The sequence below is a fragment of the Rhinolophus sinicus genome, chromosome 15, assembly GCF_057876585.1.
Source record: "Rhinolophus sinicus isolate RSI-liver-muscle chromosome 15, RSI-T2T, whole genome shotgun sequence".
NCBI lineage: Eukaryota > Metazoa > Chordata > Mammalia > Chiroptera > Rhinolophidae > Rhinolophus > Rhinolophus sinicus.
The window spans coordinates 106,309,021-106,336,626 of record NC_142515.1 but is presented as its reverse complement, the minus strand read 5'-3'; the positions used below and the strand labels follow the sequence as shown (position 1 = coordinate 106,336,626).

The 27,606-nt window shown below is 40.1% G+C and overlaps 2 protein-coding genes across 8 annotated transcripts in view; one reads left to right on the top strand and one right to left on the bottom strand.

Annotated features, from left to right (window-relative positions):
* Positions 1 to 11,849, top strand: part of FNIP2 (folliculin interacting protein 2) — a 117,121-nt gene extending 105,272 nt beyond the window's left edge. For 6 of the 7 annotated variants that reach the window (XM_019733170.3, XM_019733168.3, XM_074338387.2 and 3 more), the window contains 3 exons: positions 340 to 540; positions 4,561 to 4,676; positions 6,638 to 10,385. In XM_019733170.3, coding sequence (XP_019588729.3) covers positions 340 to 540; positions 4,561 to 4,676; positions 6,638 to 6,716 — 396 coding nt within the window. In that variant the 3' untranslated portion in view covers positions 6,717 to 10,385. Of the gene's footprint in view, positions 1 to 339; positions 541 to 4,560; positions 4,677 to 6,637; positions 10,386 to 11,673 lie in introns of those variants that run through there. The other variant, XR_012498164.2, reaches the window with a different exon arrangement.
* A 3,216-nt stretch (positions 11,850 to 15,065) lies between these two features.
* Positions 15,066 to 27,606, bottom strand: part of SPMIP2 (sperm microtubule inner protein 2) — a 32,723-nt gene continuing 20,182 nt past the window's right edge. Inside the window, exon 4 of the mRNA XM_088792675.1 lies at positions 15,066 to 16,224. Within this exon, the coding sequence (XP_088648801.1) occupies positions 16,035 to 16,224 (190 nt within the window). The 3' untranslated portion in view covers positions 15,066 to 16,034. The remainder of the gene's footprint in view (positions 16,225 to 27,606) is intronic.

Here is a 27,606-nt window from a genome sequence, read left to right as displayed (position 1 = left end):
AAAGGAGAGTGAAGTCTTTTAAGAGGAAACGAATTTTAATATCCTGGAATGTAGGGAGGGCATGTATCTTTTCACTTACCTATGAACATTTAACAACATTTATAGCATACCTTCTGGGTATAAGAAAAAAATAATGATTAAATGCAGTTTCTATCAAATTAATTTTTCAATGATGATTTAATGACACTCCTATTTTGGTCCCTGTAAAGCTCTAAATTTCTATAGATTTTACCATCACCTTCTGAACTGTTAGTCTAATGCTAAACAGAAGCATTCTAGACGTGTCGAGTATTATTTGGAGGCAGTGTGAAAAGTTGACCTATTGTGTTTCTCTTCCAGCATCCGGTGCTTGATGAGCCCATAGCTGAAGCTGTCTGTATTATCGCAGACACGGATAAGTGGAGTGTGCAGGTGGCCACAAGTCAGAGGAAAGTGATGGACAACATGAAACTGGGCCAAGATGTCTTGGTGTCTAGTCAGGTGTCCAGTTTACTTCAGTCCATTTTACAACTTTACAAGCTTCACCTCCCTGCTGATTTTGTAAGTATTTGTTCTTATTTCACCAAAGAAATAGAGTTAAAAAAACAACAACATTTTTAACAGTACTTTGATTATAAAATCACAAGTTCACATGTACTGTTTTTAGGATAATTAGATGTTAGCGTAAGTAAGAATGTAATATTCAACATAAAACCAGCAAACTGGATAGATTTCAGTAACAATAGCCCTTGCATGAAACAAGTAATACACAGTGACATAAATCTTTTTGAACAAGGTACTTGTTAAAGGAAGTAAGGTATGGGAGTAGGAATCAAGCATAAAAGGCAATTTTAAATCCTCCTTTGGAGAACTCAGTAATTGTCCTTTTATTAGATCGATATCAAGCAAGCCAGTTTGTGAAGGGATTAGAGTTCTTTTTGTTCAGGGACTACCTTCACAAAGTTGTTATAGACAAAATAGAATATTGTTTGTGTAAACACTTGAAATTTTGAAGTACCATACCCATAGAAGATGCTGCCAGTTATTCCTTGTTAAATGGGATTTTAAAATCACTTTCATGACATTGTACTAAATATAAATAACAGAGCCTATAAACGCCTAGAAAATTATCAACAGCTCTCCCTCGGTCACTGAAATAATATACAAAACAAATCTTTTTCATATGTGTGTACGCGCGTGTGTGCAGAGGGAAATTGAGAGAAAGTATGTTAAGAGAGGGAGGGAGAAAGGTTTCAAAAGTGGAAGCGAGGCTTAAGGGCGCCTAGCTAGGAAAAGCGTGGATGAGGCGACCTTGGGGACGTGCCCTTAGATGGAAGAGCTCCCCCTTCTCTGCTCCTTCGTCCCCTCTGCACTCTAACCCCAAACCAAAACATGGCTGTCTCCCTTCTGGCCTCCACAAAGATAGAGAGCTATTGAACAGCAAGATGGTAGGAATCTGAATATTAATTACCTACACTAATTGCCAATGCAGTGCTAATTTTCCTGAGTTCTTATGACTGAATCTACGGTGGCACCACATTCCTCAGAAGTCGTCAAGACTTTGAAGGCCTTGAAGGAGGTACTTTGAAATACTGTCTGGTTTTCCTCTGTGTGGTGGCACGACCAGGAGACCAACTACCTGAGTTAAAGTCTAGGCTTTGCCATTGATTGGTCGTGTGATGGTGGGCAAACCCGCGAGTCTGAACTTCCGCTTTCTCATTTGTAAAATGAAGACAGTACTTTTTCAACAAGCATGTTGTAAGAATCCTCTGAAAATTAGGGCTAAGGCCCTGCTTTCTAAACCAAGCAATATTTAAACAGCCAGTGTGAAGTAGTGCCCAACGTCTGGTCCTTAGGGCCCAGTAGCCTGGAGTCAGATCCAAGCTCTCCGGCTCCCTCATTGTGTGACTGCTCAGAGTCTCAATTTCCTTATCTGTGAAGCGGGGCAAATAATAGAACCTGGCTCATATGGTTACGAAGATAAAATTAGATAATTCATGTAAAACTCTTGGAATGGGGTTAGATGTTATAAGCATTCAGGAGGCTGCTACCACTAGTATGATTGTTAATCATTCATTTCAAAAAACAGTATTAAGGGCCGGCCCGGTGGCTCAGGCGGTTAGAGCTCCATGCTCCTAACTCCGAAGGCTGCCAGTTCGATTCCCACATGGGCCAGTGTCCTCTCAACCACAAGGTTGCCAGTTCAACTCCTCGAGTCCCGCAAGGGATGGTGGGCAGCGCCCCCTGCAACTAAAATTGAACATGGCACCTTGAGCTGAGCTGCCGCTGAGCTCCCAGATGGCTCAGTTGGTTGGAGCGCGTCCTCTCAACCACAAGGTTGCCGGTTCGACTCCCGCAAGGGATGGTGGGCTGTGCCCCCTGCAACTAGCAACGGCAACTGGACCTGGAGCTGAGGTCCACAACTAAGACTGAAAGGACAACAACTTGAAGCTGAACAGCACTCTCCACAACTGAGACTGAAAGGACAACTTGACTTGGAAAAAAAGGCCTGGAAGTCCACACTGTTCCCCAATAAAGTCCTGTTCCCCTTCCCCAATAATAAAAAAAAAATCTTAAAAAACAAACAAACAAAAAAACAGTATTAATGGCTGTAAAGACTGACAACACCTTTTCACTAAAATCTTTATTTGGACTTGAAACTGAAGCATACTCTTGCAGGACATCCCAAGGGGTAACATGAGAAGCATTTAGGGTTACTACAACCTGACTCTTGTTCGACATCCATAGGCAGTTGTTCTTTCTAGTAGCAAGGTGCATCATGCTGATTTAGAGGCCGAAATCTCTTTTTCTGTAAGTCAAAGAAGATATATTAAATTTTATAGTTTCTTACTGTTATAAGTATTTACCAAACTTTTATATTTTATTCTATAATACATAGCTCTTGTTACTTTTGACAACCTAGTTTTCCAAGCAATAAATTACTATAGCTGATTCTTTTTACTTCATTTGGACAGATGTTTAACCACTTAATAATATGTATGACTTAGGTAACCTGACAAAACCAAGATCAAAGGAAATTTCATCTGCAGTTTAAAATTCTCCTTAAAAGTCAGCTGAATGGAATACATGGTTAAATAACTATTAGAGCCCTCAGTATGAAAAGAAAAAGCAGCTATTTAAAATTTCAGAAGTTAAAAATGGAAGAAATCTATCTCAGGAATAAAATCCCAGAAAAGGGAAGGAAGAACCCACACAATTCTATTTGATAATCAAGTCTTTTAAAAAAAAATTTCTAGATGCTTCAATTTTAAGAACAGTATACATTCCATATAAACCAATGTTCTCTTTATGTTGACAGTGCAATGTACAGTTTTCATGGAGACTGTGAAAACACTGCAAATTACCTTTTTTAAAACATAAAGGATTCAATGTAATGTGACTTCTTTTTAATATTTTATAACACTCTTACTAAAAAGTTTGTATTTATAAGGAACTGAAACTTAGCAGGAGATTCTTTCACCACTAAACTCTTTAATTTGGGGCAACATTTTCATGAGAATTGGTGAAATCCTCTTTGCTTTGATTGTTAATCTTAATCACTTACCAGTTGTGTTCCATCCACCCAGCACAGTGCATTTAAGATTTTAAGCCAATGAAAAATTAAAAAGATTGCATCTCTAATGGATACTTTTTCTATGTCATTGATCAGCCCAGATGGTCAAGATCAACATTTTCAAATGCATCTGTTAATCTTTTTACCTTGAAAATAATAGGCGTAATGGTCTAGAAGAAAATTATGTTGGATGGAATTTCCCTTGCCAGAGCCATCAGGTATCTTACTGAAGTTGCTTGGCTAGCTCTGCCTGCCAAATGCAAAAGCATTCGCCTCTGGTGAAAGACACAGATGGTTGCTATTCTCTAAAAAATGAATTTGGACACAATTCCAAGAGTAGAGATGTCCTGAAAACAATTGCCCTTTCTTCATTGTTATTAAAGACCTAGTTAAAATACACTCTTGAGAGAAAAAGGAAAAAAATGAATTTGAAAATAACCTTGTTCCCATCATTCTCCTTCTGGGAATACATTGTGCCAAAATAATCTGAGATATAGGGGAAAAAAAAACAACAATATAGATGTTCTTTGTAAAATTATTTATAATAGCAAAAATGCAAATTACTATGTGGTTAACTAAATAATGGTCAATTCACATTCTCGAGAATTATTTAGCTATAAAATTACATTAATAAAGAATTTTTAACTTTTTAACTACATGGGGGAAAGGATTAATATAAATTTTTTTTTAAGCAGGACATAATTGCATTTCGAATGATTTCAATATGTATAAAACAAATGCTTTTTAGAAAGACTAGAATATAGTATATATAAAAATCTTAATAGTCATTGGAAAAAATAAACTTTTTTTTTTTTTTTACGAAAACCTATTCTTATACCTACTCGTCATGATAGGGTTTAAAATGGATTGTAATTTTTTTAAGTGTATTTGAAAGAGATGCAGTTATAGTTGTGTACTTCAAAATGGAGTAAGAGAATTCTAGCTCTTAGCGTCTATTGGCAGAGATTGGAATTCTAGCCTCATTGTGCGTGTTTTTGGCTTCACAGTGCATCATGCATCTTGAAGATAGACTACAGGAGATGTACCTTAAAAGTAAGATGCTGTCTGAATATCTCCGTGGACACACCCGAGTCCATGTGAAAGAATTAGGTGTCGTACTGGGGTGAGTTCCGCGACGTGCCACCATTTCTCCCTGTGATGGGGCCGTTGTGCCCACTGATGCATGTAACCTGTGCCTCGTGCACTGCAGGCCCTGCTGCCCCACTGAAGTGTCTGCTGCTCCCCGGAGACCGCATGTCCCTTGGTCTGATACCGGCGTTGCACGCCCACAAACAAATGCAGAATGTTCAGCTAGCAGTACTTTGTTAGTCTTCTCCCGGGATTATTTTATGCTTGAAAGTAAAAACCCTAATCCCACTCTGCCCATTTCTAGTCATTTCAGTAAGATGTCGAAGTCACAAGCAGTCAGACACAGCAGTAGCTTGTGCCTATATTTCGCTTCCTGCAGGAGGCAAGAAAGGTCATTCTGGGCTTTTAGGGGCCTGGCCGCATGTGTGTGGGGTCGCTGTGCTTTCCTCCCTTGGGTGATAAGCCCCCCAGAAGAGGAGAGGTGCTAATGTATAGGAGATGTTACTAATGCATAACGTCTTCCTGAGGGTCCTCGCCATAACTTCTCTTGGAGAAATTCTGACTTTTATTTTACTCTCTGCTTAATTTTGCAACAGAGAACAAAAAGGCACTGTGTATATGGGGAACTGTCTCCTGTATCTATGATGATGAATCCCCTAATTTGGGCAAGAAAATGTTGTGTGTGTGTGTGTGTTGTCGACCTTGAAATTCTCAATGAAGCCTGCTACGCAAAGCATTATTTCAAGACTCAGGCCTTTGCGTTGTTGTCAGACTTTTCATCTTTCACACCCAGGATATGACTTACTGTGCTGTTTGGTTCTTCACATTTCCTGGCATACGTTGCCCTTACACACTTCATTTTTAAAATGTTTCCCCTTCTGAGGCATTTGCTTTTCCAGTTAACTTACAAGAGTATCTTTTTGTTGTGTTTTTTGTTAGTTTGGGTTTAGATCTCTTTACCAGCCTCAGACTTTCGTCTTGCTACATTAGGTTTCCCATGGCCAGATGGGTACCTTCCATCTCTAGGACTTCTGCCTGGTCCCTGACTCTGGCAGGTGTCCCTCATCAGCACCGTTAGAAGGACCATAGGGTTATTGTACCTTCTCCCCTCTAGTCCTTCCTAGTCCATTATTAGTGGGGATCATAGTCAGCCTGTCCTTAGCCTCCTCCTCCGTAGTCAGGGCCAGCCCGGAAGGGGCAGGAGAGCTTCTTGTCCTCACTGAAATTAAGGTCTGCAGGAAGCATTACTGCAGAAAGATAGAAAAAACTCCATGGAGGAATGCCAGCTACCTTTTTTAAATTTTATTTTTAATTTTTCGTTTTTGGAATTCAAGTGAAAGATTAAGACATATTTCATAGACTGGAGCAGTCCTCATTTTTTCCCCTCAGGACACTTGGCAGCATTTAGCATGTGACCATGTTGTATCCACCTCTGCTTTAAGAGAGACAGCCAAAGCCGCATCCATTGGATGCCACGATGTCTCTTGATTCTGTATCGGTTAGTGTCACTTTGCTCTCAGAATCGTGTAGCTCACGTACCTAGTGAGGGTACGTGATATAACCTGTTGAGCAAACCCCCAAGGTTTTTGAAGACATTGCCACCTTTATCATGTTCCTCAGACTAATTTGAACCGAGGTACAGAATCATGTGCATTCAGGATGCTGACAGGAGGAAGAGGGAGATCCTGGAGAAAACATAAAAGTGTAATGCATTACAGGGCATACGGAAAAGTGAGGGACTTAAAATCGGGTGCTCCCTGCTGTGAGAAGGGCTTTGGGTCCACAGGTCTGCACAGCACACCTGCGTCTCGCCTCGCCCCCAGGGCACAGTCCCCCAGGAGATCAGATGAAAAGAACAAGTTTATCATCATCTTTCCCTTTCTTCTTTCTCAGTAGTTGTAAGCAATGATCTAGTAAGCTTAATACTTAGCAGTCATACTTAACTATAAAATCATGCCACTTTAAAGTAATAATCTTTTCTTTTTCCTATATCAGGATTGAATCGAATGACCTGCCTCTGTTGACTGCTATCGCCAGTACGCATTCTCCTTACGTCGCTCAAATACTCTTATAAGCTAAAGCTCAGGACAGTTCTTCCTTGGAAGAAAAAACAAAAACAAAACATTCTCAACTGAAGGAGAAAGGAATAAGCTCTCTGTCACGTCAGAAGCAAACAGAAACAGTCATTCCAACGCTTTATTTTGTTTTATTGTTTTCAAGTGGATGCTTTCTTGGAACTTAGGTTTACTTGACATAACGGCGTTTGTGTTTTTTATGAATGCTCTAGGCCTTTTGTTACCCATGAATCAACCGAGAGAACGACCTTTTTGGCAGGAAGCAGCGTAAGCACTACACTGAACACTAAGCTGATGGTACAGGTCGCCTTGTGTGTTTGGGCCGAATTAGGACGCGTGACTTTGGAGCAGAGAGTAAGCGATACGCGTACCATTCCAGACGGCAAATGCTTCCCAGCTGAAGCATGAGCTCTCCACACTGGAGAAAGCATGTTTTGCTATTCCAAACAGACAGTCAGAAAAAGGACTGCAGATTCCAGGTCAGAGTTTGCTTTGTACAAAAGGTGAAGTAAAGAAAGCCACACTGTGCCATCCTCAGCTGTGGTGGCTGTAGGAGTTACACTGTCTGAGGATTGACTGTTGAGAAGAGAGTTCTGTAGGGACCCACTGTTTTCACGTCTTCTCGGAGTTTACCGTGTCTCAGAAGCAGCCACAGGTAGGTTAGAGATGGATTGTTGGTGCAATAAACCCAAGAATCAATGTAGCATCTTAATCCCATCAAGATGGAATTTGTAGCAGCAAAGTACACAGTCTGATACCATATGTTTAACCTTAGACTTCAGAGCTTTCTGCAGCCTCTTTAAGAGAGGCCATTTACCAAAGTGATTTCTGTAAGCTCACGAGTGTTTCTGTTGCTAAATTCTTCCAGCCAAAGCCACTTTTTCCTATAATAGTTAATACAAATGACTATTTATACTTTAAAAGGCACAGCTGTCCTAGTCGGAAATGAAACCTGCAACAGTTCAAGATGACTAAGGGAAGTAATTAGTTTGAGCATTTATAAACAATTCATATACGGTCCAAATTTTTACATCATCTCTGTGCCTTCTGATCCCTACATACTTTCCAAAACACCTTTCCAGAAATTAACTCACCCACAGTATAAAACCAAAATGAGGAATTGTTTATGTGTTAGCAGAGTTCCATTAAAAAAAACAAAAAGCTTAATTTTCTGTTAATATAAAAGAAACTTTCCTGAGTTTACTGACCGTGGACTCTGACCATGTCAGATGATGTACCGACATCTGGGGTAAAGGAAACGACTTTGAAAAATGGATCATTAAAAGATGAGCTAATCTCGTAAAGCAGAATGTTGTTAGCACCTTGAAGATTTTGAGTACAGCCAGTGATAACCCTGCTCCAATTTCCTTTCACTCTTTTATGAATTAATTCCAATCTTCCCATGTATCCTTTGTACCTAAGAATATGAAGTAACTTCCCTGCTAGGGGTGAGAATGACTTCAGATTTTCTATTTGTTAAAACCCTAAACAGCAAGTTACATCAGTTTGTCTCTTCTTTTCCAAGTGCAAGTTAATTCTTTGTTTGAAAGACTATGGTAGCAGTACCAGTGGAGAAAAACAGGTGAATTACTTCTTAGGAATAATTCTTAGGAATTATTATTAGAACTGCTACCTTCACTCCTCTCTCTCTCTTTAGGATGTGAAATGTAGATGGGTGCGTTAAAACTCTGAAGATCTTTACTTTTTATTGTATGTCTTTCTTTCATAGAATTGAAGCTTTCCATTCTTTTTCAGATTTTTCTATTTCCTTTTGCCTAACATCTGAGTTTAGTCTTTTAAATTCTCTAGTTCCATGACATCATTGCTTGTTGTGTTACACAAAGAGAATGAATCTTACCTGTGGCTCAGCTCACTCATCATTTGGTTTTCATTACATGCAAATAAATTGTAATAGCTGATGTTACATTATTTCCATCTGTACCAGTTTAAAGCATTCCCTCATCTCTAGTTCCCGTTTCCTTGTTTACACATTTTGGGCACTTTCCCTCATTCACCACCTTCCAGGGTTTCATAGAAAATAACTAGATACAAAATCAGTTCCGTTTTAACGTGGACATAGTGGCATGTTGAAAATTAGACCCATATCAGGGGAAATGGAGCTTTAAAAGGTTGATTCTAAACTTCATACAGAAAAGATTTAGTCCAACCCCCTCAAAGCCTGAGAAAATGTAATTTGCCTCTTGCTCTCCTGTTCCAAAACTCTCTCATGGAAAATGTCTTGGGAAACTCCAGGTGGGTCACACGTGGGGATCGTCTCAGTGACGCTCAGGATTGCAGCCAGGACCTCATCCTCACGTCTGTCGCCTGCAAAAACAGACGGCGAACGTTGCTGCTCTTCTAGAATCCTCCTCTAAATAGCATTCAAGTTTTGTTTGTCTTAAATTCAACCTCTTCCCAAAAGTGGGAAAGAAAGAAATCTCATGGAATTGTGTTGTCATCCATCCACTTGCTCCCCGAACACCACCCACTGGCTTCATTCTGTCTTAGTCGAAGAGGCAAGAAAGGGGTCCCGCCCGCTCCATGCCCACCTCGAGAAAAAAAAATAAAAATAAAAATAAATGGAGAAAACTACCTCAGTTGACAGGATTCCACCTGTAGGGTGTCTTCAACTTTTAAGTCTTCCCTGTTGAGTGTAGCTTTTGTAGCATCTTGCTTTTTTAATAAGCAAGCTAGTGAGGCATGACAGAGCAGAAGTGTGTAATGTTACTGTGATGGACCTCTTCCTAGCATGTCGCAGTTTTATTTTTCATAGACTGACGAGTGATATGAATGTAAAGATAACCGTGTACGTTTAAACGTGACAATGAAAATGTAAAATGTAGCTTCCATACCTGTGCATAATTCCAAAGTATTTTATTTTTATCAGTGTTAAATAGCTTTTTGTACAGGCTTCAATCCATTTTTCTGAAGTGTGCTGTTTTTTAATGAAAGTAACTATAATCTTTTCACATCTCATGGAACTGCCGTTTACACATTGCAACTTTTTAAACTTACCATATTTTTCAAAAGTAACTTTTTTGGAGGGAGGAAAATCCCCGCTTGCGAAATGATACTAAACTGTGGTGTAGGCTCTTATAATTAGGTTCTGAGATTTTATAAAAATTTAGTCTGTAGCTTTTTAGGTTCTTCACTAGAGTTGATTGTACATAAAAATAAAGAATATAAAGTGACCCCAAAATCCTTTTAAATGTCTGGGTTTTTTCCACTCACATGCACATTTGAAAGTATTTTGTTCATGCATACTTTCACCATTAAAAAAGAGTCTTTAGCTTCTCTTGGTAAATGTGAACCATTTGTTTTTTTATTGTGCTTCAAGGGAGGGAATATTTTAATATAATAATTTGCCTAAATCAAACAGCCCCCTCTGAATGTCAATTTTTTAATGTCAAAATTTGGTGAACCATATATCTTGGAAAAAGATTGCAATATACTGACATTTAAGTGGTGTTTAGAAACAGAGAAAGTTTTGAGATTCGTTATAATTGAAGCTCCATTAAGATAAGTTGATAGGACTTTCTATTTTTGATCAGTTAAAAGAGATGTCAATATCAATGTATGGAAAATTTTTCTTAAAACTTGTTCATGTATTATTTTGATCCGTTTTTCTGTGGCATTTTGTGCAATAAACCTTTTGAATTTATCTTGAACATTTGTTTGTTACATTAAACCTTAGGATTTAAGAACTTAGAGGTTTCATTTCCGTTATTAACTCATGTCGCTGAAACAATTTCATTATGTCAGTGATTTTCAACAGAGGTGTTTTGGAAATGTAGGGACATTTTTGGTTAGCATAATGCTGGGTGAGGGCTCCTGGGCCGTGGTGGGTGCAGGTGGTGGATGGTCAGAGAAATGCCTTGCAGTATGTGTGACACCCCATAGAAGGATGAATTGTGACCTCTTGCATCACTTTGAAATATCCTGCTGGACATTCGTGTGAGTTTAAAAAACACACACTATAATTATCTAAGCTGAGAATTGAATTCTGCTTTACATAAACGCATATGTATTTTTCACATGATTTTAATATATACTGAACTTTCCAGGAATGCCACTGTTGTATATAAACTGTTGTGTATAAACTGAGGGAAGATTTTACCTTGTAAGGGTCAGAATTCTAACAAGAGTTGACATGGTTTGGAAAACGGCATTGCTACAACAGCTGTGGTCCTCAATGGGATTGGCGTCATCGAGGCAGTATGTCTGTATCGGTCTCCATTTGTAGCTGTTGCATTCATGGAGACCATGGAGACGTAAGCACCTGCCTACTTCATTATATTTTCTTACCTACTAGTGCCCCAACATCTGTGTATTAAAAATGTATTAATATAACTTACTTTTTAAATAGTAGGTCTAGTGCGATGTATTGGTTTGTTATAAATTATGCGTGTAAGTAGGTTATATTATTTATGAATTTTATTTTAGGAAAGTAAAGGGCGTTATAAAATATTTACTATGAAACGGATGAGATCGTTGATACCCATGGTCTCAGGAAAAAATATGCTGTTAAGTGTAACTTTGGAAGCAATACGATGCCATACTGCATTATGGTGTTTGAAGACTATAGAGAGAAGTCGCATTAGGTATTTCAAAATCCTTTTTGGATTAAATGAAAATTTCAAGTGTTTCCCATATTCCCTCATGCAGCTTTAAAAGTGTGCTATTGATAAGAATTTAAACACATAACACACCGTGTTGCTTTTTTGTTCCCTGGTGTCTGGACTGTTCGGTCAGACGTTTTATGTATGTTACTTCATTTAATCCTGGATGAGATGGGTACCGTGATAGTTAATTTTATGTGTCAATTTGATTAGACTCTGGTACCCAGATATTTGGTCAAACACCTGTGCGGATGTTGCTGCTGTTGTATTTGTTCAGATGAGATCAACATTTAAGTCAGTACACTTTGAATTAAGCAGCTTGCCCTTCCCCATGTAGGTGAGCCTCATCCAGTCAGTTGAAGGACTTAGGAGAAAACAGACTGAGGTCCCCAAGGAAGAGGGAATTCTGCCTCTAGACTGCCTTCGAACTTGGGCGAGAAGATCATTTTTGCCTGGGTCTCCAGCCTGCCGGCCTAGTCCACAGATTTTGGATTTGCCACCCTCCACAGTCACGTGAGCCATAGTTCCTTAAAATAAATTGATCTTTCTGTGTATCTGTCCGTCCTAGTGGTTCTATTTCTCTGGAGAACCCTGACTAATACAGGTACTTCAGATATCATCATCCAATGCTATATATGATCACTCGAAAGTGGAGTTGGGTGGTCAGACTATCGTCATACGGAGTTACAGGAAGTAGACTGGAAAGCAAAGATACTGAACCCAGTGAACAGTGCAGACTTCAGAGATATCCCTTAAGGGTTGAGATACAAGTCACATAGTCTCTGAATGTGTGCTGCAAAGGAGGAGCTGGAGAACAAGAAACATGTAAGTTATAAACAACTACCTGAAATGGCAAGGAAGGAGGGAACCACAGTGGAAGGAATAAGCCTCCTTCCTGTAAGTGACTCGTGACCTTAATTGCTGTCACTGTGCACTTCCTTCTGCTTTCTTGGCATCTCAAGTCAGCAGTTATCCCTTCCTTTCGTTTTCAAGTTCTCTATCTACTGACTTTTTCTACTCAATGTATAAAAAAAAATTTTCACCAATATTAACCTTTTCTCATATGTCCCTCTCCCCCGCCCCCTTATCCTAAATTTCTCCTTCCTTTGACAGCTAAGCGTATTTGAGAAAGGTTTACTTAGCATTCACTTCTTCACTTCCTGTTCATTCTCTATGAACTGCCACCTGCCTCCCCCCACCTCTCACCCGATTACAAGGTCTGAGCTTCAGCCCCCACACTCTCCATCCGCATGGTAACTGAAGGCTTTCCCCACATCCACTCAGCACCCAGAGAGCTGTTGAGTCTAGTACTTTCTTTGGGTCTCAAATGCATCATCTTTTCTCCTTTTCTCCACCTTCTTTCAGTCCCTTCTCATTTCTCAATTGAGTTACCAAAATGTCCTCCGAACTCACCTCCTTGTCATATCAAACAGTTCTAATCAATCTTCTTCCAGGTGGTATCTAAATAATGTCTCCAAAATAAAATTTAATCCTGTCATTTCTGTTTAAAAGTTAGTCCAGTAAAATCCAAGTTCCTTAGCAACATGCACTCAGATGGCACTGCTGGTCCCTCTGCCCCATCCTCATCGCCAGACACCCCTCTTTGCACTCTTATCCAGGCACATTGGACCACACGCACTTCCCCCAAAGTGCTAGGTTATCTTTGCCCTGACAATCTGTTCTTCCTAGTCTCCCTCCCCACCTTGCTCGGCATGTCCTTCCTAGTCCAAGCTTGAAATGCAATTCAGTGTCACATCCTCTAGCCCTTGCTCCTCAAGGTCCCTGGGCTAGTAACAGATGCATTGCTTGGGAGCTGAGAGAAATGCAGAATCTCAAGCCACGTCCCAAACCTTCGGATCAGAATCTGCGTCTAAACATGATCCCTAGGTGATTCACACGCACATTAAAATTTGAGAATTACTGCTTTTGCTCTCAATGTGAGGAAAAGAATGTATCAATTACTGAGCTTATGTCCATGTATGGAATGAACGGGGGCCATGAGAATATTTATAAACAAAGAAATGAAATAGAAATGGATGATGTTGTTGAAAGTATCTGTTGCGTACACATAAATTTGATAACACTTAAGTGGCTATTATTTAAGTGGATAAAAATACATTAGCCAAAAATCGAGAAGGGAAAATAGCAAATGTACTGGAAGATAGAACTTGGGAGACATTTTGTGATAAAAAAGAAATTTAGGGGAATACAGTAGAAGCAGTTTAGACATTTGCTCAATTAGTAAATGTATACAAGAATAATACATACTGTTAAATATCATAAATTGCATTTCAGAAATATTGCAGTTAAGCTCCAAACTTACGTTTATCAGTAAAAATCCAAACTCAGGCACCTGAATATGTAAAATATTCCCATCATCAACCATCTGTCTTGATGAGAAAACGTGATATTGTGTGTAGGTTTATGCTTTTAGGATTTCCCCCAAATCATCCAATACTATTAACAGATATTTCCTTTTTTGGAGGCTTCTTTCAGTGTGCATGGTTCTCAGTCTTCTAGCATAAGAATGGAAAATGTACTGGCATTCCTGATGCGTATAGTAATGGTAGCCACTCATTGGTGGCTAGTGTGAGACATTGTGTTGGAGGCTTTACACACATTGTATTCATTATTTGCTTTTGAATTGATAAGGACACTTGTTTCAAGTTATTTTAACTGAAGAGGATTTATATTAAAGGGGTGGGGGCTTGAGCACTTATTGAGGTATCATCCACAAGAACCACGTGAGGTGGTGCAAAAACTGGACTTGGGGAACAAGTTTCTAAAGCATCTCTGAAAATTTAGAAGAAAGCCTAGTTGATAAAAAAGATGATTTTGAATGATACAGTATTTTGTTTATCTCTGGAAGGGAGGAGGTGTGTCCAAGTGATCAATTACCGTCACCAACAGTGAGTGAAACCAATGTCAGATGCCTCTTTGATGGATGGCACTGAGAATGCCATAACGTCACTTACCTGGGATTCCTGCCAAAAATTCATAACCTGAATTTACTCATGAGGATATATCAGGTAAACCCAGATTAAGAGGTATTCTACATAACTGGATACTCTTCAAAATGTGTCAGTGTTATAAAAGTCCACAAGTGAGAAACTGTTCCAAATTGAAGGATGCTAAAGAGACATGAGGACTAAATGTAATATACGCATATTACCCCAGATGCGATCTTGGATCAGAGAAAATACGAAGGATATTATTGGGTCATTTAATAATATTGGATTATGAGCTATAGATTCGATGATAATACTGTATCAGTTGTAAATTTCCTGAATCTTACAACTGTACTGTGGCTATGTGAGAGAACTCCTTGTTCTGAGGTTATACTCCCTGAAATATTTAGGGGTAAAGGAGCATTATGTCTGCAACATAGCCTCAGAAGGTTTGGAAAAAAACAAAGTGTGTGTGTGCCTGTGTGTATAATACACACACACACATAGAGAAAGAAAGCATTAAAGCAAATTAACAACTGATTGCATGGAGTGAAGAATGTATCAGGAGTTCACCTTCTACTGTTCTTGCAACTCTTCTGCATGTTTGAAATCATTTCAAAATGAAGTCTTTTAACAGATTTTTTTTTTTAATGCACAAATATATCTCAGTTGGATCTAGTGGATGATAGAAGGAGGCATTCAGGATCATTTAAACCCATGATCGCTTTAATCCTACAGAAAATTAGCTCAGGGATGGAAAGTAACTAATCCAAGCCTCCTCCACACACTGCAGTAAATCATCTCATTTGGACCCAGCCCAACAGTCAGACTACATAGGAATGTTAGCGCTGAACTGCTGCCTTTTTCAATACAAAGTACCCCTGGGGTCAGGACCTACTAAGGAGGACTTGTGCAGCTCCCTCACAGAATGTTTCCGAAGATGGAATTAATTGCTAAAGAATCGGATTCCTGGCGACAAAGGGAAAGCCATATTCTAGGAAGTTGGCCAGATTCTTCAGTGGAACAAGGAGACTGTCTTCATGTAAGGACCAGGAGGCTCTATTCTATTTCCAGCTATTCTATTTCCTTTTCTCTCGTGGACATTTGGTGTCATACTCGAAATACTGGATGACTGCAAAGTGCATTTAGCTGTGGGATTATGCAAGAAGACCTCGGGAAGTAGTCATTGATTTCAATATACACTTACACATTCTTTACTTGATTCTCATGATAACTTGACAGAGTATTCAGGACAGATACTCATATCCCCATTCTACTGATCAAAACCCCATATAGGGAAATTATACAACTTGCTCAAGATTTCATAGATTGTAATGGGGAAAAAACTTGAATTTGAACTGGTATACTCGTATTCTCACTCTGCCAGCCAGTCTGGAAGGGTTTTAAGAGGGGTTAAAGATTGACCTCCGTTTTACAGGCTGAGAGCTTGCCGGAGTTTGGGAAATCAAGGGCATGGCCATTGTCTCCAGGTTAAACCATCTGATCAATAAGCAGTCGTAAAGACCGAACGCCACAACCCCTCATTTTCTTTAGCTATAAAATGGGACTAATGCCCCCCTACCCACAGCCTAGGCATTTCTGTGGAAAGCCCATATAAATTACGAAAATGTGGTGATGGGTTAAAAAGAGTCATCAAACAGTAGTAGTAGAAGTACTGTTACGTAGCAGTCACTGATTTATGTGTTGAAAGAGCTTGATGTTATCTATGATGATTCAGAAAAGCAAATGTTCATACCTCCTCCTTTTTCGGTGGCAGCTTAGGTGGCCTGGAAGCTCCCGGAAGTGCGGCCTTATTCTGCCTAATGAGGGCGGCCACTTTGGAATTTCTTCGATCCGTGTCCTCATAATCACCCATATGCCAGGCAATGGAGCCACGACTGAACCTTCCTAGCATGTCCATAATACAGGGCTTGGGTTGCCTGAAATAGGAACAAATTGGTTGGTTCTCAAATTAGAAGGACCTAGAAGCAAGGCCACCAGTTTTTAGATGGTTGACATTTGTCTTTTTCGCTTGTGATTCGAGGTGGTTTCTATCCATGTGGCTTCCCCGACGTGGGAAAGCTAATGACCTGAGCCATCAGCCTGTGTTCTGAAAGCTTTTCAGACTGTCTGCTCCGCTTCCCTGAACATGACCTGCAGGAGATGGGGAACTACCTACCTTCCCAGATGGACACTTATCTAGGAACCCTGCCGATGAATTCACCCCTATATCATGCCTGCCCCCCACCCCCGTGTCCTACAGGCCGTAGCATGCACGATGCTGGGGAGGTGTTCAGGCTGAGGCTCCGTGAGACCCACACATGGCAGGACATGGCCTGCCCGCTTCAAGATCTCGGGAATTCAGGAAACACCAGCTTCCAGACTCTGGTTTTGCACATTGTGTTTTAGAGGAAAAAACTAGGCTTCATTCTCTTTTCCCCAGTGACATCCTTGTCTGGGTTTCAACACCCCTAAATTAGAATATTATCTGAGTACTGCCTTCCCATCGCAAAGGGCCAGCTCGGGGGCAAAGACGAAAAGGACCGTAGGATAAGGGTTTGCAGTGTGATTTGGAGGGCCGGTGTTGATCTACAGAGACTCTTGGGGCTTCTGACCTCACCATCGTCCAGCTGGGGACTCAGAGCCCTTTGGCCACTTTAAAGTTCCCTTCCTAGTATCTGAGTGTTGTGGGTTCCCAAGCTCTCTGGACCAAGATTTGTGGCAGGTCTGTATCACTCTTCACTCTTTCAAGAATGTACATACACGTACTATGTACCACACAGTACCGGGGGCCAGGAGACAGCAATAATGGGACAAATTCCTAGTTATCACAGTTTATATGCTAGTAGTAGAGACAGACAATAAACAGATAAACAAGTCAAATGGATGGGAAGTACCATGAAGAAAAGCCAATCCAGATAAGGAACAGAAAATGCCAGGCATGCTGTTTTTGTGAGGGGAGGCAGAAGAGGAGGAGGTAACCTTTGAGCAGTACAGGGTCAGACATCCCTTCCCACTCCCGCAATCACAGAATCCCCGCGTGGGGAGGGAGCTGACCACATTACTCTCCAGCAAACCCGCCCCGGGTACCCCAGTGGCCTTTAGAATAAAGTTCAAACTCCTTAGCTTAACACGCAGGGTTGTTTGTTGCTGCTGTTTGCTTTTTGTCGGTTTTCTTTTTTTAAATGGGCTGCCCACATGGGTCTTTCTGGTCTGCTCTCCAGCCAGTCGCTGCTCTCAGACACACACACACACACACACACCACACACCACACACACACACACACACAGCTTCATGGTGCACTCAGCCTCCCTCCGTGAGCTCTGAAGGAACCACACTCTCAGACATTCAGCCTTGTGCTGCAACTTTTCCTTCTGCTTGGAACGCCCTCCCGCCTCCTTTCCTGACAAACTGCAGCCAAGGCTTTAAATGTCAGCATTTCTGTGAAGACTCCCCTTGTTCCTGTCAAGCAGCAAATTTTCTCCTTCCACACACAGCACATTATATGTGAATTCTTTTGTTGGAACTATTAGAATATACTTATAGTTCTAGTGCAGCAGGCTCTCTCCCCCTTCTACAGCCCAGAGTGTGTCTCATTCATCCTTAGCTCCCCCAGAACCCATTACCCCGCCTGACACCTAGTTGACACTCAACTAATCTGGGATGGATGGAGGAAGGAGGAAGGGAGGGAGAATATCAGAACTGAATTGCTTTAAAGGTTATTTACTTTCCCACCCACTCCCCTCTGCTCACCTGCTTCTGCAGGCTCCTCGCCCCTCCCACCAATGGCAGGTGAACAGCAATGGATCGCCACAGTCTGGATTGTCTGAGTTTTGTTATTTATAAGCACAGAGTAATAGCTGGGAATAATTTCAAAACGGTATAAAGGGCAAGATAGCTAATGGTTAGAATGGATGGGGCAGGCATTGTTTTGTTCATATTAGCTTGATAAATGGTTCATAGGAAAACCATTTCTGGCAAATGTGGCACAATTTTTTAAATAATGTGTTACAGAAGTAATTATAGAAGTGAATAGTTTAGAAATACCCTTGCATGTAGTCTTCATTTAAGTGCTAACATGTTTTCAAATCAGAATGTCGTATGTCCGTGAATCTTAACTCACCAGGAGGAGCAATGGAAAGTTAAAAATTAGTTGTAAATCAATGATTTTAAGGATCTTATAGAAATATTAGCGACGTAAACTATGGGGAATTTCACACACTATATTGAACTTACAAATGAGTCACAAAAATCAGAAGATTTCCTAAACCAAGAAGCAGAAGGTTGGGCTCTATTTGGAGGTGAATGTGGGCCATCGGTAATAGTTCCTGTTAGTGACAAATGCACATCAGGAAGCATGCACACACACACGTGCACACATGTGCACACACATGTACACATGCATGCACACAGCCCAGAACAAATACAGCAAGCAAACATTCTTAGTATAACATTCTTACTATTAACTAGTTAATAGGAAGAGTTAATAGTAGGAGATAAAGAGATGATCTCCTTCTGAGATCATCTCAAGCTTATAGAAAAGTGGAAGCACAGTAGAAAAACTATTTTTTCCCTGAACCATTTCAAGGTACGTTCTTGATGTGCTGTCCATCATCCCCAAATACTGCAGCGTGCATTCCTACAAACAAGGACAAAACCTCAATATAACCATCAAAAGCAGAGATACTCAGAAAACGCACATTTGTATATCCATCACCTAATCCTCAGACACCATTCAGGTTTTTGCCAGTCGTCCCGGAAATGCCTGTGCTGCAAAAAGATCCCGTTCCGAGTCCCACATTGCATTTAGTTTTGTCATCTCTTCCGTCTCCTTCACTCTTGGAACCATTGCTCAGTCTTCCTGTGACCTTCATATAGCCTTGGTACTTTTGAAGAACATGGACCATTTATTTGTCAATGCCCCTCATTTTGGGTTTATTTTGTTCCTTTTGATTAGATTCAGGTTATGCATCTTTGAGCAAGAATAACACAGAATGGCAATGGTGTGACTTGTCCCATTTCTGGTGAGGTTCACTTCGGTCACTTGATTAAGGTGCTGTCTGCCAGGCCTCTCCTTTGTAAGATTACTTTTCCCTTTTGTTATTAGTATTTTGTGAGAAAATACTTTGAAATTATGTAAAAATCTCATCTCACGTCTAACTCTCAATGTATTCATTTATATCCGCAGGGACTTGTGATTTCCTACTTTATTCTGTGGGTTGTAATCCATGTATACCATTCATTTTCATGCTCAGGTTCTCCCAAATTTGGCTGTTGGGGGCCCTTTCAACCTGGCTTCTGTGTCCTTTGGACATGTCTCTGTCATCCTTTGAGCATTTCCTTACTTTTTAGCACAAAAGATGTCCCAGGTTCATCTTTCCCTTCCCCAGCCCTGGAATAATCCATTTCTTGAAGAAACCCTAGTTCTAGTTTTTTTAGTGGAAAATGGTAGTTAGAACCGAGACCTGGGTGCTATGGCTTGTTTCTGTCACTGTCACACAGCCATCTCAGCCATCGTTACACAGGATTCATCAGAGGGGCCATTTTCATTTTCTCTCTTTTCATATTAGTAACTCTTTTCTACAGTGGGAAGCCTGGCTCCCATCTCTTTAAGTATTTACCTATTTAACCAGTCTTCCTGTCTATAACCAGTCTTCCTGTCTATAACCAGTCTCCCATGGCTACCACCACCCCCTCTTATTTCTCATATCGCTTCATCTACATTTCTTTTTAAGGATCTTTTTCAGTTTTTATTTTTGCATCTTTACCATTGGTATTCCCCAGAATTCCACCCTTCGTTCTCAGCTCTTAGTGCACTACCACCCACCTCCAAACCAGGCCGAGAGAGCTTTGATATTCAAGCATTCAACCGGTATCAACATACTAATGTTTAAAATGTTTACTTTCAGCTCTACAATCTAAACATAAGTTTCCAGCTTCTTAGTGAACATAGTGCCAGAATATCTCATAAATAATAATAATAATAATAATAATAATTTTAGCATTTATTGAGCTAGATGAGGTTCCAGACACTATGCTAGTTGCTTCACACATATTATCTCTCATCTTCATAATAATGCTATATAATAGGTATCATTTCCTACTTTTCACATGAGATTAAATCAATTAGGTCATGTATCCAAGGTCAGTTAAAAAACAGTAGAGCTGGGATTTGAACTCAGTTGTCTGGTTCTAAACTTATGCAATGACCTCATCTATAAAATGGGGACATTACACTGTAATACCTACTCTTCATGAGGATTAAATGACGTAATACTTATGAAGCCCTTAAAACAGTGTCTGGCCCATAGTAAAAATGTAATAAATGTTGGCTATTTATATTACCATTATAGGATGCTGCCTCTCCACTCATCTGCCCATCTCCCCACTTCCTCCCCCACTTTCCCCCAAATACCCTCTCCTTCCTGGATTCCCTATTTCAGCCGGTGACATAACCATATACCCCGCCACTCAAGAAGCATATCAGAATTGCCAGTGCCTTTTACATCTCGCCCATCCCTCCACATAGAGCGGTTTGCCAGGTCTCACTGCGTCTTTCTCTAAACTGTCTCATCATCCCCACCTCTCTAAGTTAGTCTCCCTTCATTGCAGTTATTGCAACGTCAGTTAACTTGTCTTCCTTCCTTCAATGTCTCCTTTCTCTGTTCTATCCATTCAGCAAACAGTGTTCTACACCCATTGCATGCCAAGTATTCTATCTAATACACAGGTTTGATTATATCACTTCCTTACAATTTTTAAAAACAAATGTTCATTGCCTATAGAATGAAGCACAAAGTCTTTAGTATGGAATTTAAAGCATTACACAATCTGGCCCCGTTACTGCAGTTCCCATCATACTCCCCAAACCAATATCCGATACTTTAGCCACATCACACAACCACTCATCTCCTCAGCACCTCATGAAGGTTCACTTCTCCATGCCTTTGCTTATGCGATTCCTTATGGCAGGAACTCCTTTCCTGGCTTCACCTCCAAGCTCTCTTTTGAATTTCCCCACTCAGACTTAAAAAATGCAACTCATGTTACTCCTCTTACAAAGCGTTCCTGAATGGCTACCCAGCCTTCAACAGTGGGCCACAATCATGACCTCGGGTGTCCCCCATAGTACATTGTTCATGCCTATTACATGTGGCAGTGTCATACTGACACTTCCCCTCAGTAATTCTGTGAGTAAAGGGAAGGATCCATTCCCTGCTTTTCCCAGTATCTAGCAGAGTTCCTGAACATAGAACACATGGTCAGTCCATTTGGCTTGCTTCTGTAAAGATATAAAACAATGTCTTGTAGTTATCGCCAGCGTGAGAGATTGTGACTGTATAAGGTAGCAGGTTTGCAGTGAAGTGGAATTGATTTTTAACTTGCACTCTTTTGCTATTTGAGTCTTTAAAATGGTGCGCATGTATTGTTTTTATAATAAAACATGTCTAAAGTTTCCTTAAAAACAGTTGGTTATTTGGGAAATGACCAAAATTTTCCTAGCAGCCTGGACAGTAGAAAAATGGGGTAAGAAGATAAAACCGACTTCAGCACTGAGTTAGGATATGACTGGCTGGACCTTGCTTATATAACTGTCTAAAACCAATGGGATGAACTTGACTTTCATTTTGACACTTGTGCCAGAGAAAATATTCTGGACAGCTGAAGAGGGGCCCTGCTGGAGGTGGTGCTCTGCTTGGTCTTCTGGGTTCCCGTCTTTTTGTGACTCGAGCTGGGCCCACGGGAGACTCTGGGGCAGCCACTTGGATTTATGACCAAACAGTTCAATGAACTCTCGGTAAATTGATGAAACAGCCAGCTTGAATTAATGTGTTTACTTAAATCGATCAAAGTATTCTGGAGATTGACCACCCAGCATCAGTCTCGCCCACGAGCAAACCTTTTTCTACTGTTTGGATGTCTCCTGGGTTCCCTCTGGTTGACTAAAAATAGTTCTAATAAGTGGTAAAATTACTGGGTGTTTTTCTTTCTTTCTTTTTTTTTGATTCCAAAGTTAAAGAAAACAAATTACTAACTGTGTAAGTTCCAGTGAGTCAGTCTGGTTGCCTAATATATACCCCAGAAACAGTTATTCACTTGAATTTCTGTAGAGTTTCAGCATTTTCTTTGCAGCATCGTGAAGTGAGGTAACTGTGTACTTCTAGCTTCTGACAACGAGTGGCACCTTATCTACAATGTGACTTAAAAGCATGACTACCTGTTTTCTCAGCGAGCCAGTTCCTTTCAATGTTTGCTTTCTCACAGGGTCGTTGAGTTCTGCTCCTTCCATTTCCGGAAGTACTCAAAAGCCATTGATGGCACATGGAAATTTTTGAGAAACACATTTAGAAACCATTTGGCAGGATCTGTGCTTTCTGAAAGAACAGCCCTTCTCTCCCTGTTATTTTCTCTTTGGAACATGTGGAGGAAAACAAGTCCCCTGTTTTTCAAAGATCTTTCTGGGTTTATGGTGAAGTCTACACCTGAAATCAGAACCTGCCAAGGAATTGAAACCCCAGTTAGGGCTTTAAAGATGATTTCATCAACTTTTTGTTTTCGAAATGGAACTTCTACATAGATGGAGTGGGCGTTTCTCTGACACAGGCTGCCACAATGTGGTATGACTTCAGAGACACTGGCTGCCCAAGAAAATACTGCCTTCTACCCTCCCTTGCTGCTACCTTTTATTCTACAACCAGAGACCAGGCTTCTAGTGCCCACAGACAGGGAGAAGTACTAGAAAGCATTATTACCTGGCCCTTCTGTACAGAACATATCTTGAAGGGCTAGTGCCACAAAGGAAGACCTGAGGAAATTGGGTTGCTGCAGGTCAGTTTTAGCCATATCGTCATGTAGTTAAATCCAACTTTACATCTCACACATTGATCTTCCTTCCCTCTCTGCCCTGATAGAATCTATGTCATGATGATGTGTCTTGTTTCCAAAAGATTTCATCTTAATCCTGTAGGATAACATTTATTTGATGCTGAATCAACAGCTGTCCTGGAGATGTGTAAAACATGCAATTATCTTGATAGTTCATATTCGGACCAACAAGATGAGTACACGACTAAATGTAGCAATTATCAGTAAAGAAAAATTTTAATGCTAATGGAATTTATTCTAGGTTAGTTTTTGCCCAGGAGATTCTTGGTCAGTGGAAAGAGAGGCTTACAAAAGAAGCTAATTTTTCGTAATTCCTATCCAAAGGAGTTTCTAGGGATTTATCTAGAGGGCATGTGTTGTGCTTGCTTGTTTAATTTTCAGTGTTCAGGATGCTGGGAAAATTGAGGTTCTGCCTCTGAGTTGTAACTTAACCTGTTTAAGGTAAAGGTCCCAAGTCATGTTCAACTGAAAGATTAGGACAATATTTGAGGTAATTGTTGGCCTCAACGGTCCAGGAGGCATCTGTATTGTTCATCTCGTCTTTCGACAACAAGCGTCTTAGCCAGGGTGGATCGAACAGTGTGTCTCAAGTCTGCTGGGAGACCACACAGAAAGCCAACAGTCTATAAGATAGTCCCAGGGCAGAGGACCAAGATATTCGTATGTGAATAAACAACTGCTCCATTACTGATGTACATATATATGAGGAACATGGCTACTAAGAGGTTGTTTGATTGCAATAAACCTCCCAGGTTAATCATTCGTGATAAAATCTGGAAGATACAATTTTATATCTGCTTGAATCTTTCATTCTTGTTCAGTAGTTCCCTTCTTCCCAAAAGAGCAAAAAATGATCAGTTTTCTGTCATTAACAATTCAGTAAAATATATTAAATGGGTCTGGATTATCTGTAGGCACAAACTATTTTGCAGAAGTAGATAAGATTATTTAAATGTATCAAGAAAACTGAAATTTACATTAGTAGGAAACACTACTATTTCAAGGATAAAGATGAAATCGCTTCCCAAAGAAGTGTTTGGGAAAACACAAGCGAAGTCTTCCCAAATTGCCAGTGTAACTACGATAGACATAAGAACGTTGCTTGAATGTACTTTTTAAAAGACAGAAAGAGATAACTAACTGTAAGACTATTTTTCCTTTAAGTAGAAAAAGCCCGTTGCCTGTTCTGTTGGGCTTTCTTCTAGAAGGAAGGAGAGCATGGAAGGCTTGTGCAGTTCTGTAAAATTACACACACCATATGCTTCAGACCTCAGATTGTGATTATTTGGGGTTTGACTTATTGCTTTTATTTGAAAGGCTCGTTAAATACTCTACCACAGCGTTGAAGTAAAGAATTAATTGAAGCAAGCGCGAGCTCACATTACCCTAAGTGAACACTCCTTTGTTACTTGGCCAGGTTGTCTTCCGCGGCTCCAGAACGTGAAAAATGTCGTCCTTGCCACAGTGAGGTCATCAGCACGTTGCCGGTTGCCCTAATGGGCGCCAGCTGGGCTTCCAGTCACCGGGGCTATGTAATCTAAATCAAACATGTCTTCCTGTGCAGAATAACATACTCCAAAAAGTTCTTGTTGCCAAGAGTTTATCCACGATGTGGAAATACACAGAGGCACTTACTTTCATTCGGTATTATTAAATGATTTATATGAAGTGATTGTCGTACACATAAGCTCAGGGGCAGCTGTCCAAAATCTTACCAGAAAGGCAGCGTATTAGATTGTCTAGGGTCACCTATTAGGAATGTTGAATAGGATTCCTGATGTTGCCAGAGATAGGGGAGACTTTGTAGAAGTCGTTCTATCCGAGAAGTTGTGTCAATTGCAGCAGCTCAGAGCTCCTGAAACACCAAGTCCGAGGTTTCTGTTCATGCAGGCACTTCCTGGGCAAAACTTGCTTATTTGTGAATCAGAAAACAACAAAAGGAAGACAGGACAGCTACACGTATTTCAGCTGCTTGGCAGCAGTGCTGGTGAAGGTTAGTTGGGAGACATCAACACTATTAATTCAGTTTAGTGTGGGGACAAGTTTACCTATCCAGATGGTAAATCTTGACCTCCAGTAACTAAGGATAAAGTTCATACAATTTATTTTTTGTTACTTTGGAAATGTTATATACACAAAAATGGACAAAATAATTTAAATATCTCCAAGGACTCATCACCCGATTTCAAACATTATCAACTTATAGCCAATCTTATTTCATTTTTATCCTACTTACTAATCCTCTCCCTGCCAAGACTTCCTATCTTTCTGATAAAACTCTAAAAATATATAAAAACTATTTTTCCTTAACATAATCACAATGCCATGTTTTTCTCCTAAAAATGTGATAACTTCACCTAATATTCAACCTTCAAAATTCTAATTATCTCATAAATGTTACGGATGTTTAGCGGTGTTGTAGAAACAGCATCCAAATAAGTTTCCACATCTCGCAACTGGTTTGTAAGTCTTTGAAGTCTTTCAATTCATAGGTTCCCTTTCACCTCTTTTCTTCTTCTCTTCCCCGCTCCTCCTCCTCCTCTTTTTCCTCCTCATCCTTTTCTTTTTCACGATTTGTTGAAGAAACACATTTTGTTTCATAAATATTTTGCTTCCATGTGTCCTATAAAATTTCCCACGGTACATTTTCCTGACATCTCCATGTTGTCATTAAACAGTTCCTGTTGCCATCTTATGGCCTATACATGGTCAGTTGGAGTTAGAGGCTTGATCTAAGTTGGGTTGGGTTTTTTGCACAAGACTGCTATGTTAGTTTGCTATGGCTGCCATAACTGCGTACCACAGACTTACACAACAGAAAGGCACTTCCTCACAATGCTGGAGGCCAGAGTTCAAGATCAAGGTGTCAGCAGGGTTGCTTTCTTCTCAGATCTCTCTCCTTGGCTTGTAGATGGCCATCTTCTCCCTGTGTCTTCATAAGGTCCTTCTGCTGTGAGCGTCTGTGTTCCAATCGGCTCTCTTTAAAAGGACACCAGTCATATTGGATTAGCGCCCACCCTGATGACCTCATTTTAGTGTATTAGGTTGGTGCGAAAGTACTACAGTGTTTGCAGTTATTTTTAACCTTTCAAACCACAATTACTTTTGCACCAACCTAATAATTACTGCTTTGAAGACCCTATCTTTCAATACAGTCACTTTCTGAGGTACTGGGGTTAGTACTTCAACATAGGAATTTGGGGAGGAAAAAATTCAGTCCATAACTATTTTCCAGGAGGTGGTGTACTCTTTTATCAAGAGGTACATAATATCCGATTGTTTCTCTTTTTTTCTGATTTTGGCAGCCATTTATGATTAGTGCCTCAATTCCTTAATTAATTAGAATTTGCAAGATGGTGATATCCTAATTCCTTTATTCCTTCTGTCTGTATTAGCTGGATTACTTTGATTTTTTTTTTTTTAAGTCACCTCATCATCGACTTGGTTTGCAGTGGTATAGTTAATTGTATTGGAAAGGCACAATTAATATTTCATTCTTTCCTTTTACTTACTCATTTTCAAAATAATAAGTTGGTTCATTGGAATCCTCCAACGTAACCAGTTTGCTGTGGTTTTTTTAAGTGACATTATGAACTCAGGAATGTTTATGCATATGTATATTTAGGTAGATGTCTATTAATCTATTGTAGTTACCACCCTCTTCTGCAAGTTGCCCTATTTTTGGCCAGTGCGAGTCTCTTCAAGGCTGGCTCCCAAGTCCCTGAGACAGGACGGTAGTAGTCTTGGATAGCTGGCTTGTCTGGTATGGCAGGATGTACTGGGCTCACGTTTTCCATTTTCCTTTTCCAAATCCAGACTCAACCATTTCTCCAAGAAGCCTCGACTCCTTTTAGCGGAAAAGGTATTTGAAGAGTAGAATCTGAGTAGGGGAGCTCACAGCTACTGAGTTGCTTCCTATGTCTAGACCTTTATAGAGAATAGAGCTATGCAAAAATATATGTAAACACACACACAATCAAACCTATGTGTACATACATATCTTCCAATCAAGGATGTGTTTTTTCAGCTCTTTTATCTTAACCTCTGTATTTTCTTTCTCCTACTCCAAGAATCCTGGGTACTAAGCCAAACCAGGACTGACTGAGTTATCGTTTCATTGGTCATTTGCTTTACCCCACAATATACCCACAGCAGAGTCACAGTAACACGACCGACGCTCCCACCAAGTTTTTGCAGTACTTTTTGTTCTTAGAATGTCCCCTACTAGAGATTTATCCTCAAATTTCTGTGCTTTAAAGTCCCTTGGAATAATTCTTCTCTATGGGTTAAGTCATCAATGGGATATACAGTTAGTATTTTTTTTCACTTTGTATTTGTTTTATACATAAGAAGTAAGACATAGGTATATCTTATAGGTAAGATATGACAAACCTGGTGTGGAACCAGTATTGCATTCCTATTCTTTTCTTGCTGT